Source organism: Ambystoma mexicanum, chromosome 7q (assembly GCF_040938575.1).
Source record: "Ambystoma mexicanum isolate Mex_15411 chromosome 7q, UKY_AmexF1_1, whole genome shotgun sequence".
In the NCBI taxonomy this organism is placed as follows: Eukaryota; Metazoa; Chordata; class Amphibia; order Caudata; family Ambystomatidae; genus Ambystoma; species Ambystoma mexicanum.
In genome coordinates this window covers 1,060,444,484-1,060,469,442 of record NC_090941.1, presented here as the reverse complement: position 1 = coordinate 1,060,469,442, position 24,959 = coordinate 1,060,444,484, and the positions used below count along the sequence as shown (strand labels likewise).

Below are 24,959 nucleotides of genomic sequence, written 5' to 3'. Positions count from 1 at the left end.
TCCTTGACATAGAACTCTGGATGACCCAAAGCCACCTGTTGTTAAACCCCTCCAAAATCATGGTATGTGGCAACTCCGAACTTCTTTCGCACCCACTACCGTGGCCATCCGCCATGGGCAACTCACCGACCCCCTCCAACTCAGTGAAAAATCTTGGATACACCCGTGACTCTGACCTAACACTCTCGTGTCAAGTGAACAACGTCTCAAAGTCCTGCCACTACCACCTTAAAACCCTTAGGCGCATCTTTCCATATCTCTCCTTTCCCAACAGACTCTCTGCGGTCCAATCAATCGTTATCAATCGTTATATCAAGACTGGATCACGCAAACCCCCCATACCTCGGGGTCCACACGTACCAACTGAATAAACTCCAAAGGTCACAAAACGCAGCAGCCAAAATGCTACTTTGGCTCGGCCCAAGAGACCACATCTCCATAGCCCTTAAGACGCTGCACTGGCTTCCAATAGCCCGAAGGGTGACTTTCAAAACCTTATGCATCTCCCATCGAGCACTGCATAAAACCGGACCTCAATATCTTCAAGACAAGCTAAAACCCTATCACCCCCCACGCACCCTAAGATCAAGCTCAGCCGGCCTCCTAGTCATACCTAAGACAAACTCAGTCAAGTTAGGCGGATCATTCTTCTCAGCCTTGGCCCCCACGCTGTGGAACTCACTCCTACCCCACATCCGCCTAACTGGGGATTTAACTCATCAACTGCTGAAAACCTGGCTCTTCCCCTAAAACCAACCCGTACCCAACTAACCCAAACAGACTAACAGCCTCTCAATGACACAAACCCAACAAACTTCCTGATGCGAGAAATTTACAGCTAATAAGCCATAATATAAACTAGAAGGACAAACAGAATTAAACAAGTAAAGTAGATCAAAGCAGTGAAGTGGTTAATAAGAATAAATCATACGGAAACAATAAAGAGATTTAAACTCCTGAAATGGACATAATGAATGAGGAGTGAACGAAGTGAATGGCGTGGATGAAATAGTTAGAATGGATGAAGCATGTGGAACAGATGAATGCGCTGAGTGGAAGAACAGATGACTATATAGTTCGAATGAGTGTGTAATTCGAATGAGTATGTAGATCGGATGAGTGTATATAATGGATGAACATGTTGAGCGGATGAGTGTCTAGAGCGGTTGGGTGTGTAGAGCGGACGAGCGTGTAGAGCGGATGAGTACGTAAATACAGAGAAGCGAGTAGAATGCAGGAGTGCGTAGAACAGATGAATGTGCAGAATGGATGAGCGTAAACTGGATGAATGTGTAGAACAGATGAGTATGTAGAGCGGATGAGTATGTAGAGTGCATGAGTGTGCATAGCGGATGAGTACGGAAGTGCAGAGAGTGTGTAGATCGCTGGAGCAGATGAATGTGCAGACCTGGCGAATGTATAGAGCGGATGAGTGTATAGAGCGGATGACTGCATAGACCGGATGAGTGCATAGAGCGGATGAGGGCATAGAGCGGATGAGGGCATAGAGCGGATGAGGGTATAGAGCGGATGAGGGTATAGAGCGGATGAATGAAGAGAGCAGATGAATATATAGAACAGGATTACTGCGTATTAGCGAATGACTTTATAATGCTGATGGGTGCATATTGCTGTCGAATGCATGGAAAGCACAAGTGCGTAAAGCGGATGAGTGCGGGGAGCGGATGAGTGCGGGGAGCGGATGAGTGCGGGGAGCGGATGAGTGCGGAGTGCGGATGAGTGCGGAGAGCAGATGAGTGTGGAGTGTGGATGCGCGCGGGGAGCTGGTGAGTTCGGGAAGCGGATGAATGCGGGAAGCAGGTGATTGCGTAGGGTGGGTGAATGCGTAGAGCAGATGAAGTTGTAGTGCATGGGAGGGGATAAAGCAGACAAATGCCTAGAGCGGATGAGTTATATAGACCGGGTGAGTGCGTGATAAGCATGTAGAACGGATGAGTGCGGAATGCATGCAGAGCTGATGAGTGCGTGGAACGGATGAGTGCGGGGAACGGATGGATGAGCGGAGCGGGATGGATGAGCTGAGCGGAAGAATGTGTAGAGTGGAGGACTGCATAGAACAGACTAGTGGGTAGGGCCGACAAGTATATACAGCAGACGAGTACATATGAGCGAATGAGTGCATATGAAAAAAGGGGTGCGTAGAGGGGATGAGTGCGTAGAGGGGATGAGTGCGCAGAGCAGGTGAGTGAGCAAAACAGGTGAATGCATAGTGCGTGTGAGTGCATAAAGCGGACGAGTGCCTAGAGCGAACGAGTGCCTAGAGCGAACGAGTGCCTAGAGCGAACGAGTGCCTAGAGCGAACGAGTGCCTAGAACGGAACGGACGTGTTGCGTAGAGCGGACAAGTTGCGTAGAGCGGATGAGTACGTAGAACGAACGAGCGCAGATTGCATGCAGTACGGACGTGGATGGAACGGGTGATGTACGTTGATGGAACGGCTGACATATGTGGATAGAACGAGTGCCGTATATGGATGGATCGGGTGCCGTAGGTAGATGAAACGGGTGAAATAGGTGGATGGAAAGGATGAGTGCGGAGTGCGGATGAGTGCGAAGAGCAGATGAGTGTGGAGTGTGGATGCGCGCGGGGAGCTGGTGAGTTCGGGAAGCGGATGAGTGCGGGAAGCAGGTGATGCGTAGGGTGGGTGAATGCGTAGAGCAGATGAAGGTGTAGTGCATGCGAGGGGATAAAGCGGACAAATGCCTAGAGCGGATGAGTTATATAGACCGGGTGAGTGCGTGATAAGCATGTAGAACGGATGAGTGCGGAATGCATGCAGAGCTGAGTGCGTGGAACGGATGAGTGCGGGGAACGGATGGATGAGCGGAGCGGGATGGATGAGCTGAGCGGAAGAATGTGTAGAGTGGAGGACTGCATAGAACAGACTAGTGGGTAGGGCCGACAAGTATATACAGCAGACGAGTACATATGAGCGAATGAGTGCATATGAAAAAAGGGGTGCGTAGAGGGGATGAGTGCGTAGAGGGGATGAGTGCGTAGAGCAGGTGAGTGAGCAAAACAGGTGAATGCATAGTGCGTGTGAGTGCATAAAGCGGACGAGTGCCTAGAGCGAACGAGTGCCTAGAGCGGAACGGACGTGTTGCGTATAGCGGACAAGTTGCGTAGAGCGGATGAGTACGTAGAACGAACGAGCGCAGATTGCATGCAGTACGGACGTGGATGGAACGGGTGATGTACGTTGATGGAACGGCTGACATATGTAGATAGAACTGGTGCCGTATATGGATGGATCGGGTGCCGTAAGTAGAGGGATCGGGTGCCGTAGGTAGATGAAACGGGTGAAATAGGTGGATGGAAAGGATGAAGTATGAAGATGTTATGGGCGAAATATGTGGACGGAGTGCATAAAACAACTTAGAATACACGAAATGGAACGGAGTAAATAGAGCGCATTTGAGTGCTTGTGGCGGACAGAAGTGCGTGTGTGGCTGACAGAAGTGCATGTGGCGGAAAGGAGTGCATGCATGAGGCTGACAGGAGTGTAAGCGTGGGGCAGACAAGAGTGCATGCGTGGGGCAGACAAGAGTGCATGCGTGGGGCAGACAAGAGTGCATGCGTGGGGCAGACAAGAGTGCATGCGTGGGGCAGACTGGAGTACGTGGGGCGGACTGGAGCATGCATGACGAACTGGAGCACATGAGTGCGTCGAGCGGACCGGAGTGTGTGGAGCAGACTGGGGTGCATGGGGTGGATAGGAGTGCATGGAACGGACTGGAGCGCATAGAATTGCGTGACGTATATAGTATGGTTTGGAATGCAGAGTACGTTTGAAAGAGCAAATAACCCATCATATCACACCACCACGCTTACTCTCTCCTTTCCACCACCACTCAACTAGAACACAGAGATACTATGACACCATTCAGTATAACTGTTCTCATACCAACATCCGCCGCACACTCCCCATCATTCTAAGTAAACACTGCTGGTTACACACCCCCCAGCCAAGCGTTCTCCTCAGGCCTAACGCAGCCACATTCGGTCTGGATAAATCCTGCCAGAACAAACACATACTCCTGATCTCTCAACCACCACACCTACCGCTAAGAAGCAGCTATTACACAAATACCGCACCAGCTGCACACACACCTTTGACTCTCTCTACTGATCTGAACTTCGGTTCCCAAGAGCGTTCAACCTACCAGCGCCTTCAGACCATACCAATGGTATATAAGGCGTTATATAAATGCAAAATAACATAACATAACTATTCTTAGCAGAAGCTCCACTCCTTTGAAATACACTTATCCCACACCTGAAAAATGTGGAAGACCATTAGAGTTTCAGAAAACAGACAATATAGAAACACTTCATCCAGCGTGCGTATTATTCACATCGCTGCCAACCTTATAACCTGTCTCGCACTTATGGCCACCCATAACACCTGTATATTTTGGATTGTAGACTTGCACTTACATGTGCATGAAACTAATGTTTACCCTACTACCTGACCCTTATTACTATGAATACCCTTCTTTTCCTGTCCTCACCTCGTCCCCTTAAGCGCCTTCACACATCATTTTACACGTGAGCTCGGTTTAAATCACCAATAAAATATAAATTAAAATGCATAATGTTTTTGCAACAGGTTCTGCTTATAAACATTTGAATGAACATATATAATAGTTATGCTTCCAGTGAAAACTCATTCTCATGATATTAGGACATAATGCATCCTTCGTACAGCATTCAACAATGCAATCTCTTTCATTACATAGGAGACAAAGGCCTCTACTTTCTCCCCAACGTGTCTGAATATCCATACCTCTCAGTTAATAAATCCAAGACATTCGTCTCAAAGACGTTCTTGAGTCTAGTTCTGTCATGGTTACGCATTGCATGATATACTAAACAGCTTAATTTACCTCTTTGGGGTTAGCCTCTCCAATACCCTCATGAGTCCTCTGATGTGTTTTTAGATTTAGCACACCTTTGAAGCTTTTGCCACAGTGGGTGCAAACATAAGGTCGTTCATCTTTGTGAACTTTGTAATGCGTTCGAAACTGATGCCGCCGAGCAAAGCTCATCTCACATTTCGGACAGTTATATGGCTGCTCTCCCGTGTGGGTTCTTTTCTGGTGAAGTGCAAGAGACTCCTGGAGCTTGAAGCTTTTACCACAATCCTCACATGTGTATGGTTTGCTTGTGCACGTTTTGAGATGCTTAAGCAGGTGCAGATAGTCAATGGTACGCTGCTCACCATCTGAGCAAATGTCCTGTGTGTTAGCCCCTGGGTGTTCCAGAGGAGAATATGTGTAATGAATATTCTCGCCACACTCTGTACACATGACTGTCCTTTCTATAGTGTGGCACCTCTGATGTTCAGTCCACTGGTATTGCCACTGGAATCTTTCTCCGCATGTCTTGCAGGTAAAGGGCTTGTTCCACTTAGGTTTAGTGTCTCCAAGTTGGATGATATGAATTTTCTCATGTGCAATCAAATTTGAACTCTCGTGAAAGCTCTCTCCACATTCACAGCAGATAAAAGTGTCCCCTCCTTCATTGCTCTCCTGTTGTGGAGTGAGTGTTCGATCACTGGCATCGATTTTACAGATCTGTGCACTTGGATATTGTAAATCATCCTCTTCAATTATTTTGTGATCTGTCAGTGCTGAATTGGTGGGATGGATTTTACCCTGTTTGTTTGCAGCATAAGGTTCCTTAATGGGTGTCTTCTGCACAACATGTATAGAAACACTTTGGACACCTGTGACACATGTCTCAGTCGTATCTTGTCCCACTCTAGCATAGGCTTCAAGCTCCTTCTCACCCATGCATCTCTCCAGGCTATCTTCTCCCCTGAGGGATACATCTCTGGCAACTACTGACAGGGATTCCAGCAGATGGTCCTTATCCCTGCTTTTGCTGGCCAGCACCTCTCCTGCTTGATGACAAAGAAGAGAAACACAAGTTTCAAGTGGTATTAAAACACCAAGCATTTACATTTATTGAATACAGTAATTCTTGAGAGAAATTGCATATCATGCAATGATGGAGCACCATTGAGTGGCTGAAGCCTGAGTGGCTTCAAAAATACATTTGAAAGAACTGCTGTCCAGCTGCTGTCCAGTTGACCTTCACCCTGCATCAAAAAAGCAGTAAGCTGAAGATAAAAGGGAAATAGCCACTCTCCATCTACCCTGCTAGGTAGCACACTGCTAGGAAAAACACTGGAAACAGACCATGACTGCAGGTCTGGAAATAAATTATTTGGTGAGTGATGATACAAAATATATCTTATACTGCAAGAACTATGCTCAGCTATGTATATATTACTATAATGTAATTGTCCCAGTGAGGGAGGAAATTGAAAACGGGAATAAAGGTATTAAAATATTAAAACATCAGTGCAGGCATAGATGACATGCATTACTTACCGTAAAAGCATTTCCGATGATTGGATCTGCTTAGATTCACATGCAGTGCATATAGTCCGACATCCAGTGGTCACCGAAGAGTATTGCATATTGTCTTCCGAGAATCAAAAGTGGACGTCGACATGGGCGTGCCAGTAACACTATCCCTACGTGACGTGTAGTGTACCCAAACTCCTGCACGCGTCAAGATCCCTCCGATTGTATTTTTTCTGCCGTGAGGGAGTCTATGACTATCGTGAGTGAGAACAGAAAAGAGAGAAAGTAGTAAGACGTCTATGTTCCTTCCATCCGAGCGGGGAGGAAGGGTGGGCGCATGTGAATCTGAGCAGATACAATAATCAGAAATGCTTTTACAGTAAGTAATGCATGTCTTCTGATGCTTGTTAATCTGCTTAGAATCACATGCAGTGTATAGACTAGCGAGAAGTACCCAGAGTTGGAGGTGGGTTGTGAAAAGGAACAGTAGTGAAAAGATGTCTTAGTAATGCTTGTCCCACCTGAGAATCAGACTTAGAATGACTGTCTACACAATATTGTTTTGTAAAGGTGTGTACAGAACTCCAGGTTGCCGCTTTGCAAATGGACTCTAGGGGAACATTTGCAAAGAATGCTATGGAAGCCCTACTGCCCCGAGTAGAGTGTGCTCTAGGCTTGAAGGGCAGTTCTCTCTTAGCAAGAGTGTAACAGAGTGTGATGCATTTACAAATACACTTAGAGATTGCTGATTTAGAGGCAGGATCCCCTTCTCTACCAGCTGCCACTGAAACGAAAAACTGTTTTGTCTTTCTCAGTGGTTTAGTTCTGTCCAGGTAAAACGTGACTGCCCTACGCACATCTAATGTGTGTAGGCTTCTCTCGGCCATGTTAATAGGGTTCTCGAAGAAAGTAGGCAGTTCTATTGATTGGTTCACATGGAACTTGGAGATAAATTTAGGTGCAAAACGAGGGTGAGTGCGCAGAACCACCTTATCTCTGTGAACTGTAACGAAAGGGTCTAGAACTGAAAGGGCCTTTAGTTCACTAACCCTTCTTATAGAAGTGATTGCTACTAGGAAGGCTGTCTTATAGGTAAGATCTTAGAGACTTGCCTTATGCATAGGCTCAAATGGAGACCTCATAAATCTGGTTCATACCACATTCAGATCCCATCCTGGAGCTGGGTTTGAACGGAGAGGGTGAATCCTCTTGACCCCTTCCATGAAAGCCTGGTATCTTCCACCATGACACCTTTTGGTGTGACGTAGTGTAGGCTGAGAGAGCAGCTAAGTGAACCTTAAGGGAATTAAAAACCAGGCCTGAGTCAAGCAAGTGAGTCAGGAACAGTACAATATGAGTAGGAGAGCAGTCAATGGGATTGATGCCCTTGGTATTGCACCAGATAAAGCGTTTCCATTTACTGGAATAGAAATATCAGGTGTTAGGTTTTCTCGTTTCCTTAAGTATGTCCATGCATCTCTGAGGGAGTTGTAGATGTCCGAACTCTATGACCTCAGGAGCCAGTCCGCTGTTCAATGTTTGCGGGCATGGGTGAAGTGTCTCCCCTTTGTCCTGAGACAACATGTTGTACGGGCAAGGTAGTTTCACTGGGGGAGATAGAGACATCTCCATCAGATGAGCGAACCAGGGTTGGCGGGCCCACATGGGGGTCACCAATATCATGGTGGCTGGTTCCTGGTGCATCTTGTGCACTATCTTGCTGAGTAAGGGAGTCTGGGAAAAGCGTAAACACATTTCCCTAACCATGTGATCCAGAGTCCGTTCCCCTTGGAACGGTTCTGGGAGTACCTGGAGGCGTAGTCCTGGCATTGAGCATTCTCCAGAGTTGCGAACAAGTCGATCTCTGGGAAGCCCCATTCAGCAAAAACATTGGAGACGATGTCTTCATGTAATCACCATTCGTACTCCATTGGTAGTGGGAAATCTCTGCTGAGTATGTCTGCCAGAAGATTGAGCTCCCCTGGAACATGCTGTGATAACAGGAACATGTTGTGTTTGAGAGCCCCCTTCCAAATGTTCTGGGACAGTTTGGACAGCCCGGGAGAGTGAATGCCCCCCTTTGTTCAGATAGTTCATGGCCGTGGTGCTGTCTCTGAGGATCAGGCCCGTCTTCCCCTGCAGTTGTGTCTGAAAAGCTTTCAGTGCTTTGAATACTGCTAACAGTTCCAACAGGTTTATGTGGTTGGATGCTATGCCTGACGACCAAACTCTGTGCGCTGTCTGTTGAAGCAGGTGAGCTCCCCACCCTGTGAGAGATGCGTCTGTAGTTAGAGTGGCCTCCACTGCAGGGTGGTGAAGGATTTCCCCTTAAAGAGGTTCTCCCTCGACCACCACCGTAGCGAGAGAATGAGGGCTGGTGATACAACCACTAGATCGTCCCATTGTCCGCTGGCCTGACACCACTGCCTGTTGAGCCACTCCTGCATTTTACGCATGCACAATCGCACGTGAGGAACCAAATAAATGCATGACGCCATCATTCCTAACAGTCGCATAGCCTTGCGTACCATCACCTCTCGACTGGCTTCATATTGAGCGATCTGAAACAGAATGTTTTCTACCCTCTCGTTGGAGGGGAAGACGAGGCCATCCTTTGTTCAAAATAGAGCCCGTAGGAACTGCCTGACTTGACTGGGGTCTTAGCTGGACTTCTTCTCGTTCATGGAGAATCACAGGCTGAATAAGAGGTCTATTGTCTTTTGGGTATTTGACAGGCATGTTTGGTAGGAATCCCCTGTTATGAGCCAGTCGCCGAGGTAAGGATAAACCAGGATGGATAGCCTGCGCAGGTGTGCTGCTGCCACTGCCAGCACCTTTGTAAACACCCTTGGTGCTGAGGCTATGCCGAAAGGGTAGTACCCTGAACTGATAGTACTTGTTCTGTATCATGAATCTGAGGTATTTTCTGTGCGCCGGCAACATTGAAATATGAAAGTATGCATCTTTCATGTCCAATGTTGCCATGTAATCCACTTGTGTGAGCAGGGGAATTACTTCCTGCAGAGTGACCATGGGTGCAAATCTAGTACAGGGCGCATGAGGAAGATTCTTTTTAGGTACAAGAAAGTACACTGAATAAATACCCTTGTTTACCTGTAGAAGAGAAACGACTTCTATGGCGCCCTTTTCCTGCAGGGTCTCGACTTCTTGGAGCTGGATACGCAGATGTTCTGGCGTCAGGCTTCTTGCTCATGGAGGTCTAAATTGGGGGGACTGGCTGAATTCTATACAGTACCGTGGGCAACGATCTTGAGTACCCACTGGTCTGTAGTTATCCCCTATGATGTTAGCCGGCCCCCAACCGGGGAGGCATGGGAGGGGACTCAGATCTGTGGGTCATTTTTGCCCTGAGGCCGGGGAGCCTCAAGGGGTAGAATTCCGACCCCTTACTTTACCACGTCGTTGGCCTCTTAGGGGATACGGGGTGGTGTAGGTGTTGGCTCCTTGGGCAGAGGACCAATTATTTCCCGAGCTCTATTGGCTCGGATGGAAACATTGACCACGAAGGAAGGTTTAGACCCGCTCCCCCTCCTCGGAAAAGGCCTCTGAGTGATTTAATCCAGGGTCTTGAGGGTGTCATGCTCTTTCTTAGCGGTTTCGAAGCGCTTCGTCAACCGCCTTTCCAAATAAATGAGTTTCCTCCATTGGCTTATTTATTAATGAGGCTTGAGTCTCTAGTTTAAAACCAGAGTTACGTAACCATGCATGCCTCTTCAGGAGGGTACCTTGAGCCAAGGATCTGCCAGCTGTCTCTGCTGCATCCAAAGTATTTTTAAGGATACTCTGATTGACCTGCCTGCATTCTGCAACCGTGGAGAGCAGACGAGCTTGCAGCGGTTCAGGGTCTTCTTGAAGAACCACCTTTAGCATGTCCCATTGTGCATCTGCATAGCTAGCCAACAAGGTTGTATGATTTGCAAATGCAAGTGGAAAAGGCTGCAGCCGCTGTGACCCTTTTCCCTAGAGCATATAGTCTCTTACACTGGTGCCTCCCAAGTTGATAGGGGAACCCCTGCTCTCTTCCTGGTTGTTGTTACTACCAGTGAATTTGGAGTAGCATGACCCCTGATGTAAAGGGGGTAGGAGGGGGAGGATCCAAACAATTTTTCTACCCTAGGATTTACTGCTCTAGTTTGGGCAGGCGTCAATAAAGAAGGGGCCAACTGCTCCTTGATAGAATTTAGCAGAGGAATAGCTTGGCTTTTAGGATGTCCTCCATAAAATCAGCTTCTGGAACAGCCTCCTGGGTAGCAATATGGAAATGTTCCGCTGCTTTCCTCAATATGGTGTTGAACGCCATTTGGTCGTCGACCAGGGTGGCTTGTTGAGTGGGTGTTGTTGGGGGGGGGTTAGGGGGAGTCCAAGCACAAGGCATCAGGTTCCGGTGTTGGAGTAGGTGATTGCCAAAGGCGAGGATCAATTGGGTCGGGGTTGTCTCCCCAACCCTCTGTGGAGTCCAGGTGAACATCCTCAGTGTCAGCAAAGGGATCTTCATCCTGATTGTATAGGTCCACAGGGGACTCCTCCTCAGTGAGGTCATAAATAGATTCTTCTTCTTCCTCTTGAGAAGGGTCAAAGACTTTCTGAAGCTTAGCCACAGGGAGAAGGGGGTTCTCTCTGTCTTTTGGGTGTGGATTTTTCAGAGAGTTCAACAAACTTCTCTAGCCTATCCATACATCCCTCAAATTTCTCTCTAGTCCAAATAGATGAACCAGAGAGGTCCAGGGGTGGAAAAGGCTCCTGTAGTGGATCTTCTGTCGCCAAATGTCGAGATTTCTCCTTTAACGTCAAAGAAATCCCTCCAGTGCCTTCCGAAAAAGTCCATTCGGGGGACGGACGCTTGATGCGTGTCCTTCTGTTTGTCTTTGGACCTCTCCGTGGGTTCTGATGAATCCTTCGGCCTATCCCTGGATTTCGAGGGATGGTACAAGTTACTTACCTGTAACTGTTGTTCTCCAGCATGGGTCTGGTATGGATTCACATGCTCATTAATATTTCCCGTCGTCAGGCTGGGAATCCTCGGTAAAGAAAAAAATCAGTTTCTGAATTGCCTTTCTACTAATAACCAATCACTGCTCTCTGGGACATACTGCCCCCAGCAAATGACTGCCCTCTACCTAAGCCCCTCCTCTGGCAGCCATCTTAAGATTTGGTAGCACGTAAAGTAGCAGTAGGACCAAGAGAAGAGCCGCAGAGGGGTCAGAGGGAGGGTTTGCATGTGAGTCCATATCAGACCCATGCTGGAGAACAACAGTTACAGGTAAGTAACTTGTTCCTTCTCCAGCATGGGATCTGGCATGGATTCACATGCTCATGAATACAAGAATACATAGCAGTACACACATGCACAACCACGGGAGGTGGCAAGGATCAACATTAAGCATTACAACAACTCAACATTAAGTATCAGGCTCACCTTCAAGCGAACGGGTTGCGCATCACTGCCTGGCCGACTCTGGACTCTTCCCTGGAATCCCGGTTGACGCAGTAGAATCTCGTGAAGGTGTGTGTCGACCTCCACGGAGCAGCCCTGCAGAGTCCAGCAGGGGCTCACCAGACAGCAATCGCTCTGGTCGAATGGGCTCTCGGACGGCCGGCCAACGGTCTGTTTGCCAACCGGTGACAGTGCATGATGTAGCCGGAGAGCCATCTGGAAATGGAAGCCTTTGAGAGGGCCTTCCCTTGGTTCACAGGTCCAATGTTCACAAACAGCTGTGATGTCTTCCGAAAACTCTTTGTGCGGTCCACGTAGAACTTCAGCGCTCTAGCAACATCCAGCGAGTGCAACGTCCTCTCAGCCGGCGACAAAGGCGACGTGAAGAAAATGGGTAACACCAAGGGCTTGTTGAGATGGAAGCCGGACGGCACCTTGGGCATGAAGGAGGGGTGCGTCCTCAGCACTACCCTCACCTCGTGGAATGTCAGATATGGAGGTTTATAGGAGAGGGCCTGTATCTCTCCCACTCGTCGTGCGGAGGTGATGGCCACAAGAAACACTGTTTTCCACGACAGGAACTTCAACGGTGCCGAATGCAGGGCCTCCAATGCCGGGCCCATGAGCCTGGTCAGCACCACGTTGATCTCCCACGCCGGGGCCGGAGCCTTGACCCGCGGGAACGAGCAGAACAGTCCTTTCATGAACTCCTTCACTAGGTGGTGAGACCACAGCGACGACCGCCCCGGAGTTCTGGTGTAGCGGGAGAAGGCCGCCAGATGGATTTTGATGGAGGGATATGCCAGCCCCGCCTTGGCCAGCGACAGCAAGTATGGCAGCACTTGAGGGGCCGTAATCCTTAGAGGGTTGATCTTCTGTGCACGGCACCAGACAGAGAACCTCTTCCATTTATGCCCATAGCACTTAAGAGTCGAGGACGCCCTGGCCTTTGCAAGGACCTCCTTGTAGTCTGCCGGAATATCGTAGCCTCCGAACTCTAGTGCTGCTCGATCCAGGCCTGCAGGTACCGCGATCCCGGGTCATGATGTAGGATGGCGCCTCCTTCCCTGGCTAGAAGATCCACGTCCATCGGCAGTTTGATTGGGGAGGACGCTGACAAGTCCAGAAGGTCCGGGTACCATATCTGCCTCGGCCACGCTGGTGCGACGAGGATCATCCTGCACCGGGACCGTCCGAGTTGACTGATGAGTCTCAGAAGCAACGGCAATGGTGGGAACGCATTCAGGAACAGGCCATCCCAGGGGAAGGAGAATGCATCGCCCATGCTCCCTGGCTGGGGAAACCTGCTGACGAATCTCCGGCACTTGGTGTTTGTAGCCGTCACAAAGAGATCTATCTGGGGATTGCCCCATCGTCGGAATAGCAGATCCACTTGATCCTGCCGGAGTTCCCATTCGTGGCACGAGCGCAGCTCCCTGCTGAGCGAGTCGGCGATGGTGTTCTTTATTCCTGCCAGATGGAAGGGTACCAGGAACATCCCTTGGGCAACGGCCCAGTGCCATAGATCCTGCGCTTCCTTGGATAGGGCTGGGGATCTGGTGCCCCCTTGCTTCCGGATGTAGAACATCGTGGTGGTGTTGTCGGTGAAGACCCTCACCACCTTGACCTTGAGGGATGTGAGGAACGACCTGAGGGCCCAGAACAAGCCACGGATCTCCAGAGCGTTGATGTGTAATGACCTCTCCTCTGGGAGCCAAAGGCCTCTTGCGTGGAGGTCTCTGGTGTGCGCTCCCGATCCTTCCAGGGAGGCGTCCGTTGTTACCGTTTCCTGATGTGGCAGGGTCTGGAAGTCCATACCCGCCGCTAGGTGCGCGCGGTTGCCCCACCACCGGATTGCTTGGTGGAACGTCTCGTTGAGGGAGATCTTGTCTTGGAAGCTGCCCGCTGCTTGCATCCAACGGGCGCCGAGGAACTCCTGCAGTGGCCGCATCCGCAACCTGCATAGGCGCACGAGGTAGATGCACGATGACATCATGCCGAGTAGGGACTTGATGGACCTCATCCTGGCCATTTCCATGGTCAACAGCCGTTGTACCTTGCCCAGGATGGCCTTCGTCCTTTCCTCCGACGGTGAAGCCAATCGCGCCACTGTGTCGAGTCTGGCTCCCAGGAACAGGGCATCTTGCAACGGTATCAAGTGGGATTACACGATGTTGATCGAGAATCCCAGATCCGTGAGCAGTCGGAAGGGTCTTCGCTGTGTGATCGACAGCGAGTTCTCTTGACTTTGCTCGATGACCCAATCGTCCAGGTAGGGGTATACGTGGATCCCCTGCAGGCGCAGCCACGCCGCCACGCCGCCACCAATGCCTGCGGTAGAGACCACTGAATCCGGGGACAGCTGTGCTCTGAGGCATATAGGGGCGGAGTCTGGGACCAGGTACTTCTTCTCGTTCCGGTCCCTCTTCGCAGGAGCCGTGGACGGGTTCTTCAGCAGTGCCAGTCCCTCGTCCCAGATGTCGTCCTGTAACGGGACTGAGAGGACAGTCTTTCTCTTGGCCTCCCGTCGTTGGTAGAGGAAACCCTCCTTCTTGGCGTGGAAGGAGCCAATTTCGTCGGGGGGGACCGGGCAGGGGGTGATGGGAGGTCCGTCGCATCGTCACCACCGTGGTCCGTCCCGTCGTCACCGTCTCCGTTCCCGTCTCTTCCCTCGGTGGAGGGGAAGGAGGTGAAGGCTGGAAAGGAGGGGGAGGATGGGTTCACCTACGCTTGTTCGGTGGGCTCCCCGACGGTGCAGGCGCCGCTGGATTGTCCGCTGGGGGTAAGGGCAACCTCGTCCCTATTTCCATACACAGGGTCTGAATAGCCATCAGGATTGCTCCTGTGTTGTGCGGTGGCATAGGCATCGGTTGCGACGGGAGCGACGGCTGGGCATTGGGGTCCTCCGTCTCCTCCACGGCCCACGGTTCCTCGTCGACTCCACCGTCGCTCTCTTCATCAGTCTCGTCGGGATCCTTCCCGTAGGCCCTGGCTTCCTCAAACTTCTTGTCCAGGATCCTTTGGACACTAACCAGCTCATCCTCAGAGGTGGTATCTGTGTCTGTTATGGCTACCATGACCCCCACCATCTCCTCCCGGGGTTTCATGGGGGTCTTCTCGATAGGCTGAAAAAATGATTCCCTCCGGGGTGGCAGGGAAACTCTAAGCCCGGAAGTCGTCTCCACTGGGGCAGCCTCCACCGGTTTCGCCAGGGCCGCCACGACTCCTTCAATAGAGGCCTTCGCCGGGTGAATCAAGGCCTTCACGACCTTAGGCGTGCCTCAGGGCTTTACCATATGGGGAGGGTCGCTGACCCGCTCCACCTTGGCTGTCTCCGTCGGGATCGACTGGGGCTTCTCCCGAAGCTTACCCGGATTATCCAACTTCCTCTTCACCGAGCCAGAGCGTTGGCTCGTGGATGATGGCGTCGGTGACATCGCGCCCTGCCTGGCAGCCGAAGAGCCTGAACCATCAGCGCTCTCGGTGCCCGCAGGCTTGCGGTGCTTTGCCTTTTGTTGGGTCCCCGTCGCCGGAGCACCCTCAAAGTTCTTAGAAGACCGTTCGGACTTCTTCTTCTCACCTGCTGCTGGGCTCTTCCCCTCCAGCCAGTTGGTGAGTCGAGTACGACGATCCCTCATTGTCCGGTCGGACATGTTCTTACAGAACGCACAGTCCTTCTCCACGTGCAATTTGTCCTCGTGAAGGCAGTAGAGGCACCGAGAGTCCTCCTCTTCCTTGAAGACGTTCTGTAGTCCACATCCAGGGCAGCTCCTGAACAGCTTGGATCCAACAGGCGTCGTGCTTCCTTTGTTTTGGGCCATGACCACGCAGGGTAGGCCTCAAAGATCTTCCGGAATCCTCCAAGAACTTGACGAAAATTCGCCCTTGAGGGGCGTAGAAAAATTCCGAAATGGGTCGCCGTTGATCAGAAGTAGAATCGGTGGAGCTTGAAGCTCGATTGACCGAAAATATAAGAGTAAACTCCTAAAAAAAAAAAACACAAAATGCAGTAAAAGCTCGAACTATAGCGCAAGGACTTCCAACACTTGAACGTGCGGTAAAAATCTGAAGATGGCTGCCAGAGGAGGGGCTTACGTAGAGGGCAGTCATTGGCTGGGGGCAGTATGACCCAGAGACCAGTGATTGGTTATTAGTAGAAAGACAGTTCAGAAACGAAACTGGAACTGAATTTTTTCTTTATGGAGGATTCCAAGCCTGACGACGGGGAATAGTCATGAGCATGTGAATCCATGCAAGACCCCATGCTGGAGAACCTTGGAATTGTCCTTGGGTCTCGATGAGTCCTTGGACCGTTGCTTCTGACCATCCGCCGAAATAATCCTAGCAATGCTTTCGGTAATCACCTCAGAGTCGGAAGTTGTAAAGTTCGGGCCTGCAGTTGTGCGGTTACTTTCGGCAGAACCGGGGCCTTCTCGGCCGTGGACGCTTTATTCCGATGAGTCTTGACGGACTCCTGAATATTTGGGGCAGCACCCTTCGATTTAGAGGGCCCAGTCGTAAAGCGCACCTGTTGTGGTTGTTGGGAGGTCTGACGATCGGCGGGCAAAGAGGAAGTTATCGGTGTGCCCGTTGGCGCTATGGACTGTTTCGTCGAATACGTCGCTGGGGTTGTGTTCTTAGTGCTAGAACATACCTAGGGGGCTGCTTTACTTCATTGCTTCATCAATATTTTGATGGAGCAATGAAGTGCAATTGCTGGACTTGCACTGCTTGTAACTTAAAGAACTCCAATTGCCTGCCATGGTGACGGATGTTAGCATCCTCAGCAACTAGCAACTACCCAGGATGCTGCCAAGCAGTGACATAACAGAACACCCATAGTGTACTGCTGGGCAGGACTAGAGTGCTAATCAAATATGGGCTCTATGAAGGTCTCTTAAGAGAATGATTGTTTGTAAATGGCACTTAATATCTAATTTCACTTAATTCATGGACCTCACCTCAAAATGCTAAAGGCAACCCTGCCGGAAACTTAAACTGGTGACGGCACACCAAGCACTGATTCATGGAAAAGCGGATTCATGTAAAACCTTAACTTAGTGTGCTATATTGTTTGCACTGCTCTGCTCAAGGGTAATTTTGGTGATCATGAGGGAATCTGAGCTGGCCAGTGAGTGGAATCTGGGTGTGGTGCGACATATGCTTGAAGCTGCATCTGCATTTTGCAGCAGTGAGACAAGAATTGTCTTGCAGGGGCCCTGCATCCTTTCTTTGACCTGGGCGGTAGCCCAGAAGCGATACTCTATGCCAAACACACAGCCATACCTCAAAAGTGAGTAGTTAAGCCACTGAGAAAAAGGCTAAAGGCTAATTCTGGAGATCCGCATTAAGCCTCCTGAAATCTTTATCTATGGTGTTAATTAGACGGGAACTAAGTTTCCTTTCTCTGCAAGCCTCAATCGAAAGAAACAGCACGATGCTCTATAGAAAAACAGTGGTCAACAACTGCCCAGGCATACTAGGCATGCTCAGAACAGAAACCACAGGAAACAAGTGCAGCATGTTGAAATATGGGAACAAGGCTGCAAATCAAAGCTGAATGAAATACAAACTGATGAAACAGAGCTGATTCAAAACCCTATGAAAATAAAAAGGAAAATGGAAGAACACGACTGGATTAACACCTTGGACTCTGCAACACATTTCAAGTCGACTTCTCACTTGCCATCGCAGTCAAGGAAACTAAACTGTGTCCATAATTACTTCTCGTCTCAACCTGTTGGAAACCAACGAGATTCTTGCAGTGAGAGGCTTGGCTAATTCGAACAAATGCCACTACTGCAAAAAAGACGACCAGATTGAAACATTACATCACCTGCTTCTCACATGCCCTGGAACCAAAACTATAAGATTCAAATATTTGAAGCCACACTTATCTTCCGCCTACACTCAAGAAGAATCTGTGTGGTGGGAAAGACTAATTGGCGGGGAAAAAACAACTTGGGTTATAGCAACCGCGCAGCTATTGAGACACATTCTAGGTGGCCGCAACCAATAGGCGCAAGACTGAATTTTGTTTCCTGCATAGAAAATGTTTTACTTGCAACCTTTACATCTTCATTTTTGTTTGTCTTTTTCTTGTAAAAATCGCTAATCCGATTAAATCAAGTAATAATAAAAATAAAAAAAAGAATGCTTTTACTGCTACCACTTAATAAGGCAAGGTAAGCTCTGGAAAAGCTGGGCTTTCTTTGTTCTTTGGATCTCATTACAAGTTTGTCGTTGCAGGAAAAAAGTGGTAGTAATTCTGTTACCACCTGTTTTTTTTACAGTTACAGAATTACTGCTGTTTTTCCTGCACCGCTGAATTATACATTTAGAGGTGAAGTGCAGCATTTACCTCCAGCAGCGAGCTGGAGGTAAATCCTCCAAAAGTCAGTGGATTTACCACGTCGCTGCCAGTACATCTCCCAAAAATCGTCTGTACCTCCAAAAAACAGAAGTACCACCACTTGTAATCCTCTGGTAAACCCACAGGACCAGGTGACGGTAACAGGGTTTGGCGGTAATACAGCAGATTTACCACTGAATTACCACCACACTCGTAATGTGGATTATCGTCTTTAATTTATTTTTCTGTTTTTGGCATATAGCCATAATTTGAAGCATTTGAAACATTACTGAATGTTGAACTGGTGACACTGCCATCTTGATGTACAAGTTGTTGGCTGCCTGTAAGGTAACTTAATTGAATATTATGCAATTGTCTTTAAATGAAGATCTTGAACATATTAGGCTGGACAGAAGGGGAGAATATCTATTATAGTCAGATCTTGGGGAATGAGCTGACAAGGTCTGCAGGTTTTGCTAATGTAACCCCATACCGATATCGAAAACATACAAAGATACATGGTCTATGGACGGTTGTCCGTTTTGCATCTTTGTGAGTTGTGTTGAATTCAATGGAGTCATCATGGATTCCCAGGCAGCGACCTCCTCACATGTGGCGAAGGGACGGCAGCCGCTACCTGATCCTGATGGTGGGAGCGACTACATGGGAGGAGACAACTACCGGGGATGTGTCATGACTTCATTGGACGAGGCGCGATATCTCCCACCTTTCACATGAGGAAGACCCTCTATAACCCAAGACCTTAATGGCCTATTGTCAGCTGCTTGTTCCCCTTTTAGAGGAAGGAAAGAAACCTTTTCTTCATCTTTTGTTGGTGAAACCCCCACCTAAGACTTAAACACACCCTTGGACTCCCACCTCCCAGAATTACCCAAGTACTGTGACGAGGAGGAGGAAGAAGTTTGTACAATGTATCAAGAGCTCAAAGCACAACAAGCAGTCTAGTTGTTTTCCAAATTTCCTGTGCCTTGGACATTTAAATATGGCAACCACACTACTGAGGGCGGCAGTGCAGAAGACGACGTTGGCTTCAATGAGAAGGCGTTCGAGTACGAGACACTGCTGTGCGGAAAAGAGTTGACCGCAGAAGGAGAAATGCAGAGAAAGAGCAGGAACTGCTGTGGAGACACCGGGAGCAGCAAAAGAGTTCCTGGGAGCTGGGCAGCTTGACAAAGCAGCGTTCTCCAGACCGGGACCTGAAGGGAAGCAGGCGTGTGACCGCAGAGCTGCGAAGGAAGCCGTAAGGACGTCTGCAGCATCCATAGTGGGAAATGAACGACAGAGCCATGATACAGAAGTGCGAGGACCAGAGATGCTGGAGAGAACCAGTGAGTTGACCCGAAGCAAGTGGGGACCCTGAGGTGTTCCAGCAACCACGCCAATGACAATTTGAATGTTTTGATGGTACTGGTACAGAAATTACAATAAGTATATTTGAATGCAGAAAAGGCAAAGTACAGCGCCAATGTCCTTTGAGATACAAATGCATGAGATGCAAGTGTGGGGCAAAGTTTGAACAAATATTACCGCAGACAGATATACCGAGTGCACCATGGTATACTGAGTTTTGGTGATACAAAGGAAATATGAAACGCATAGGAAGCCCTGGCAAGAGAAGTATACCAGGCAAGTGAAACCACAAGAGAAGTCCTGGCAGGAGAGTAGACCTTGCAGTGGGGATTACATAAAGGGTCCTGGCAAGGGAGTATACCAGGCGAATTGCACAGCTACAAGGACAACTACAGAAGAACAGTGATAGTTTTTATTTAAATGTGTTTATTAGCAAAGTGGTGACACCGTGGAAGTTCTCAGAAGTACTGTTTACTGCGGGCGGGTGCTGCTGGATTCGAATTTGGAATCAGTCTGCTGCGTTGGAATTGCCGGAACTCTGAGGACTATACTGCTCCCCTGAGAGGCTGGAGCTGTCAGGACGTCTTTCCTGGTAGCACCAACTGCCTGGCCTTGGAAAAGGAAATAAAAGTGACTGTTTTCATATGGTTGCACATGAGATGAACGTTGCCCCAGATTGAATATACGTTCGAACATACGTGATGTGTGCACTTTGTGCTTTTTGAACACACACGTTGTGCTCACGTTGTGCTCTTGATACGTTGCACTGCACCTTGGCTGCTCATGTCAACCCCCTTGTCTGCTCACATTGTTTGTTGAAATCACCAAACATAACGTGCACTTACACACTTTGTTTCTTTTTCTTTGAAGGTGTGTCTATTGCACGATACCCTGCCCCCCTGGCGTGGTGACGCCTCCTTGGGTAGAATAAAATATGCGGACCCAGCGCACCCGCGCGCGCACCGTGGAAGTACTCAGAAGTACTGTTTACTGTTCACGGGGCGCTGGGGCGCTGGGTGCACTTAACCGCCGCAATTGTTAATGTTTCCCTTGTCACCCCCAAACAACCTCGGGTGAGACTGGCGCCCCACGAATCCTCCTGACCGATTTAGGTAATTGCTGATTCGCATGCTAAATCAAACAGAAACGCAGAACAAATGTTGAGTTCTAGGTAAGCGTGTCATTCAGACTAGCCAACTAAGGCTGCCTCAATTGTGGAGCTGGCCTGCTCAAGTCGTGACCAGCCAGGATTCTGGCTAACTGTGCATACATTTGTATGTTGTGTAGCTGAAGCTGTGTATTAACTGCAGTAGTCTTTTTTGCGTTACTATATACTGACGGGTGGATGTTTCACCCCTTAACATTGACGTGTTAAATCAATTGTTTTGATATTGTGGTTAATCACTAACGGAACATAGGACATCACTAATTGCGGCACTACTAGTGAGGGCCAACTGGGTTGCACATGGTCCTAGCATCAAATGGTTTACTCACTAAGTAGTGGCTGACCCCCACACACACATTTGTGGCTAAAAACAAACTCTAAAAAAGCAAATAAAGCTGTTACTACTAATCTTTCTCCCATTGTTGAGATCGTAAATATGGAGCATATACAAGGGGAGCAAAGCATTACCTCCAACTGGGATTCTGCTTCTGCAAATGATATAATCTTCCACGAAATGGCCTTTGCATATGCACGATCACAAGCGGAATTAGCAATGTCAACTGTGCCTAATCAGATAGTCATTCCCACCAAGGGGGGTTTGGCACGCAAGTCCTCATCTCGGAAAAGCTTCCTGAGTATGAGGATGGACGAGCCATCCTCGTTGGGGGAGAATAACACTGACCCTCTGAATACTTCTACTTCCGACAACTCTATTCTTGCCCCGGCAGTTCTTGCTGCCCTCGAAAAACATGTACGATTGTCTGATGGTCCCTCTAACCTGGTCACTCTTCCCAGTTGCAAAAAAGCGGATGTCCATTTGCATTGTAAGGAAAGTGTCATGTTGGACATTTCTAATATATCCTCAAGCTCGAGGACCCACAATAATCCCCTTGTAACATTGGCCCTTCCTAAAGAGGTGCCTTCTTCTGCTAAGACAGAACTGACTCCTCCAACCGCAAGTGATGCCTCCTCCCCCACTCCTAATCCCTTTGTCCCTCCAATGGCTTTTGATCTGCTGGATCCTTCAGATGACTTACAGTCCCCAGAGGCATCATACCCGGTCCAAACACGCATTCTAAACTTACTGGATAAAGGACACGACTACACCCACTAAGAACCTAGAGATTGTAAGTCTTCCTTCAATCAAATCCTCTTCAAACTCAACAAATTAGAAAGGTTCATCTTTGCTGATTCTATTCGCACTGAAGGTGCGGTTTCTGTGGTCGGGGTGATTGCACCTGTGCTCACGGGAAAAATAGAAAAGGTCGAATCAGTGAGTATAGCTATCCAAACAGAAAAGAAAGAACAGGTGTCTTCTGTTGATATGATGCAACTATCCCTACCAACCACCTATTCCTTCGCGCAATCCTTTGCTCAAACCGTTGCTGCCCCCCTTGCTCCTTCTCACCATCAAATCTACACTCACGCCCAATTATGTCAAATGGTCAGCACGAATACTGAAAAGATCGACCAATTACTCTTTTTTGTTCAAGAGAACCCTACTGAGTGCCCAATGGAGTGTGTAGAGATACAAGAGGAAACAGAGGTAGAGCGACTCTTCTTTAGAGCTCTAAAAAGGAAGGCGGACAGAAAACCATCTATGCCCGTGGTCAAATTTCCGACTCCAAACCTAACAAAAAAAACAAAAATTAAAAAATTAAATAAAATCCTGTGTCCAACGCAACTGGCACCTCTCAACAGGAGGAATAATCGGTTGCAGAACATGAGCAAGGCCCAGCTCTAGAAGCCCCTCATAAGGAAAGCAAAAAAGTTCAACAGCCCGACCTCTCAAGTTATAGGTATGGACATGGCTTGTAAAAACTACAAAGGGAAGAGTAATGCGAGAAACCGAAAAGATACAGCAGGGTCTATCTCTGGTGGGTTCCCGCCTTCTCATGACAAAACACCAATTACCGCCCAAACCCAGCTATCTGCCTTTTTCAAGCCCATGCCACCAAAGCCATTCAAGCAGGGAAAGCGGCATGTCAAATCCCTGCCATTTATGAAGTGCCACAAATTTCAAACCCACAGCCTATCCTACAAACAGGTCGCCCCCAATCCAATTCATCCCAGGGAAGGGCTTCATGTTGTGACCAACCTGAATATGAAACCCTGCGGAAGGCTTCTCAATTGGAAGGGACCACCGATGCAGAGCCTCCCCAAGAGCATTTATGCTCTTCTAAACCTAAAGACAAAGAGTCAACACCCTCCTCTACCATACTAGGCTGGGAGTCTGATCCGGAGATCTATGGTAACAAACGACTAAATCGCTTTGCACTGCTGAAGGCCTTTAGGCAAATTCCGGCATTCCGAACTCTCCATTCGGATGACATAGAATGGATCACGCTTCCTCAAAAGCACAACCATCGGATGGTATGCAAAGTACAAACCACCATTACCGACCTGGTTTGGCAACACAGGCGAGAGTTGCAAATGATTGGGCTTATGCCTGTATCATTCGAAATTCTTGATGATGCTATTACTTTCACTGAAACCCCACCGACTCAAACTGTCCAAAGCACACCATCGGCTGCCGCTCCAAATGATCAGGGTGGCTAAGTCAGTTGGTTGCCCTCTCAACTGCTAGTAAGGATTGGTCATGGTTGACCTCCCTCGCTTCTACCTTGAATCCCGCCATGGACAATGTCCCCACCTAACAACACACACAAATTGACTATCTTTTCATGGAACTCATGTGGATTCAAAAACCTGTATTCCTGGTTCAATAAGATGCATGACGTTCTTAAGTGTGATATACTTTTCTGCCAAGAAACCATGGCAATGCAAAACATTACATTGCCTGGTTTCTCTGTCTATCAAGCACCTGCGGCGCGTGGTCAAAGTGGCCGTCCCCATAGCGGAATAGCCATTTGCATTAATACGAAACTGAATATAATCACACATGAAGTCCATGAATCATATTGTATTTAGCTGTTGTAATATCATTTCATGCAACTTTCTCGGACTAATACTTATGTGTATCGTTATATCATAACCCTGTCCGACAAAAAATTGCCAGGGCATTTGACTCACTAGACACGCTTCTCGATAAAGTACTTACAAAATATTCGGCATGTCGAATAATAATTGGCGGAGATTTCAACTCTGAATGCTGGGAGCCATTGGACATCAATGTGGAATATGACCTTGCTTTATCATCCCCTGACAGAGGCCGTATGTGGAATACTCACTTGGCATCTTGGGATATAGTATTTCAACCAACACAATAGCAAGGCTTAGGGTATACCTGGAAGAGGGGATTATCATCATCTTGCATTGACCATTTTGCTATTTCGGCAAACTTACAAAATTCCTGCAAACACATACTAACAATAGACCCGGAACTTGGCGATCATATGCTAATTCTGTTGCCCATTCATATTACCGCTGCTGTCCTTGATCACGACCCTAATCAGGGACTCCTGGAAGGAGACCGCCCACGGCTCTCAGACAGATGGAACAACCGTTTATGCAATAAAATCAATGCTCGCATTGACAATTGGCTCGATGGGCTTCAGGGCAGCTCGAATCTGCACCAAAAAATTACCATAGATCCATCTAAATATCTGAAAATGATAGCGGACATTATGGCCACGATCCAAAACGAAATGAATAGCTCACATGTCAAAAATCAACAGAATGGTAGTCTTGAACTCCTCCATGCAAAACGAATCAAAAAAGCTGAAATTCGAAAACTCAAAAAAAAATTCTGTTCGACAGAAGAATATGATAAGCTGAAAAGAACAATTTGCAATGCATGTCGAAACAAATGCAAAAATATAAAATGATATACTTACAACTCTGACAATCAAAAGATAATAAGTGCTTTATGCCGCAATGACTTCTTAGGTCCGATGCAAGTAAATTAACCACGAATCAGGCTTCCACAATAACCGCGGCAAAATGGGTCAACTTCTATGCGAACAAATTTGCGCTTCCAATGCGATATTCCTTTTTTTTTTTAAATATTTATTTTTTATTATTTTCCAAACAACAAACAACTTCTCACCCACATTAGGGTGGAATTAGCCTAGCCATGTCCCTCCCAACCTCCCCCTCTACTCCCCCCCACGCCTCCCGACCCTTATATATTGTGTACTGCACCAAGGCTATGAGTATGCGTCCGAGACGGATACTGTTTTTACTGCGTGGTGGTTGGGGAGGTCGGCGCCCCCACTGACTCATTCATCAAAAAAGTTACCAAAGGTCCCCAGATGTCAG

General features: G+C 48.3%; 1 protein-coding gene across 5 annotated transcripts in view; it reads right to left on the bottom strand.

Annotated features, from left to right (window-relative positions):
• The window catches only part of LOC138528612 (uncharacterized), a 1,266,637-nt gene that overhangs the window by 603,081 nt on the left and 638,597 nt on the right, over window positions 1-24,959 (bottom strand). For 4 of the 5 annotated variants that reach the window (XM_069640406.1, XM_069640404.1, XM_069640408.1 and 1 more), the window contains one exon: window positions 4,908-5,926. In XM_069640406.1, coding sequence (XP_069496507.1) covers window positions 4,908-5,926 — 1,019 coding nt within the window. The remainder of the gene's footprint in view (window positions 1-4,907; window positions 5,927-24,959) is intronic. The other variant, XM_069640407.1, reaches the window with a different exon arrangement.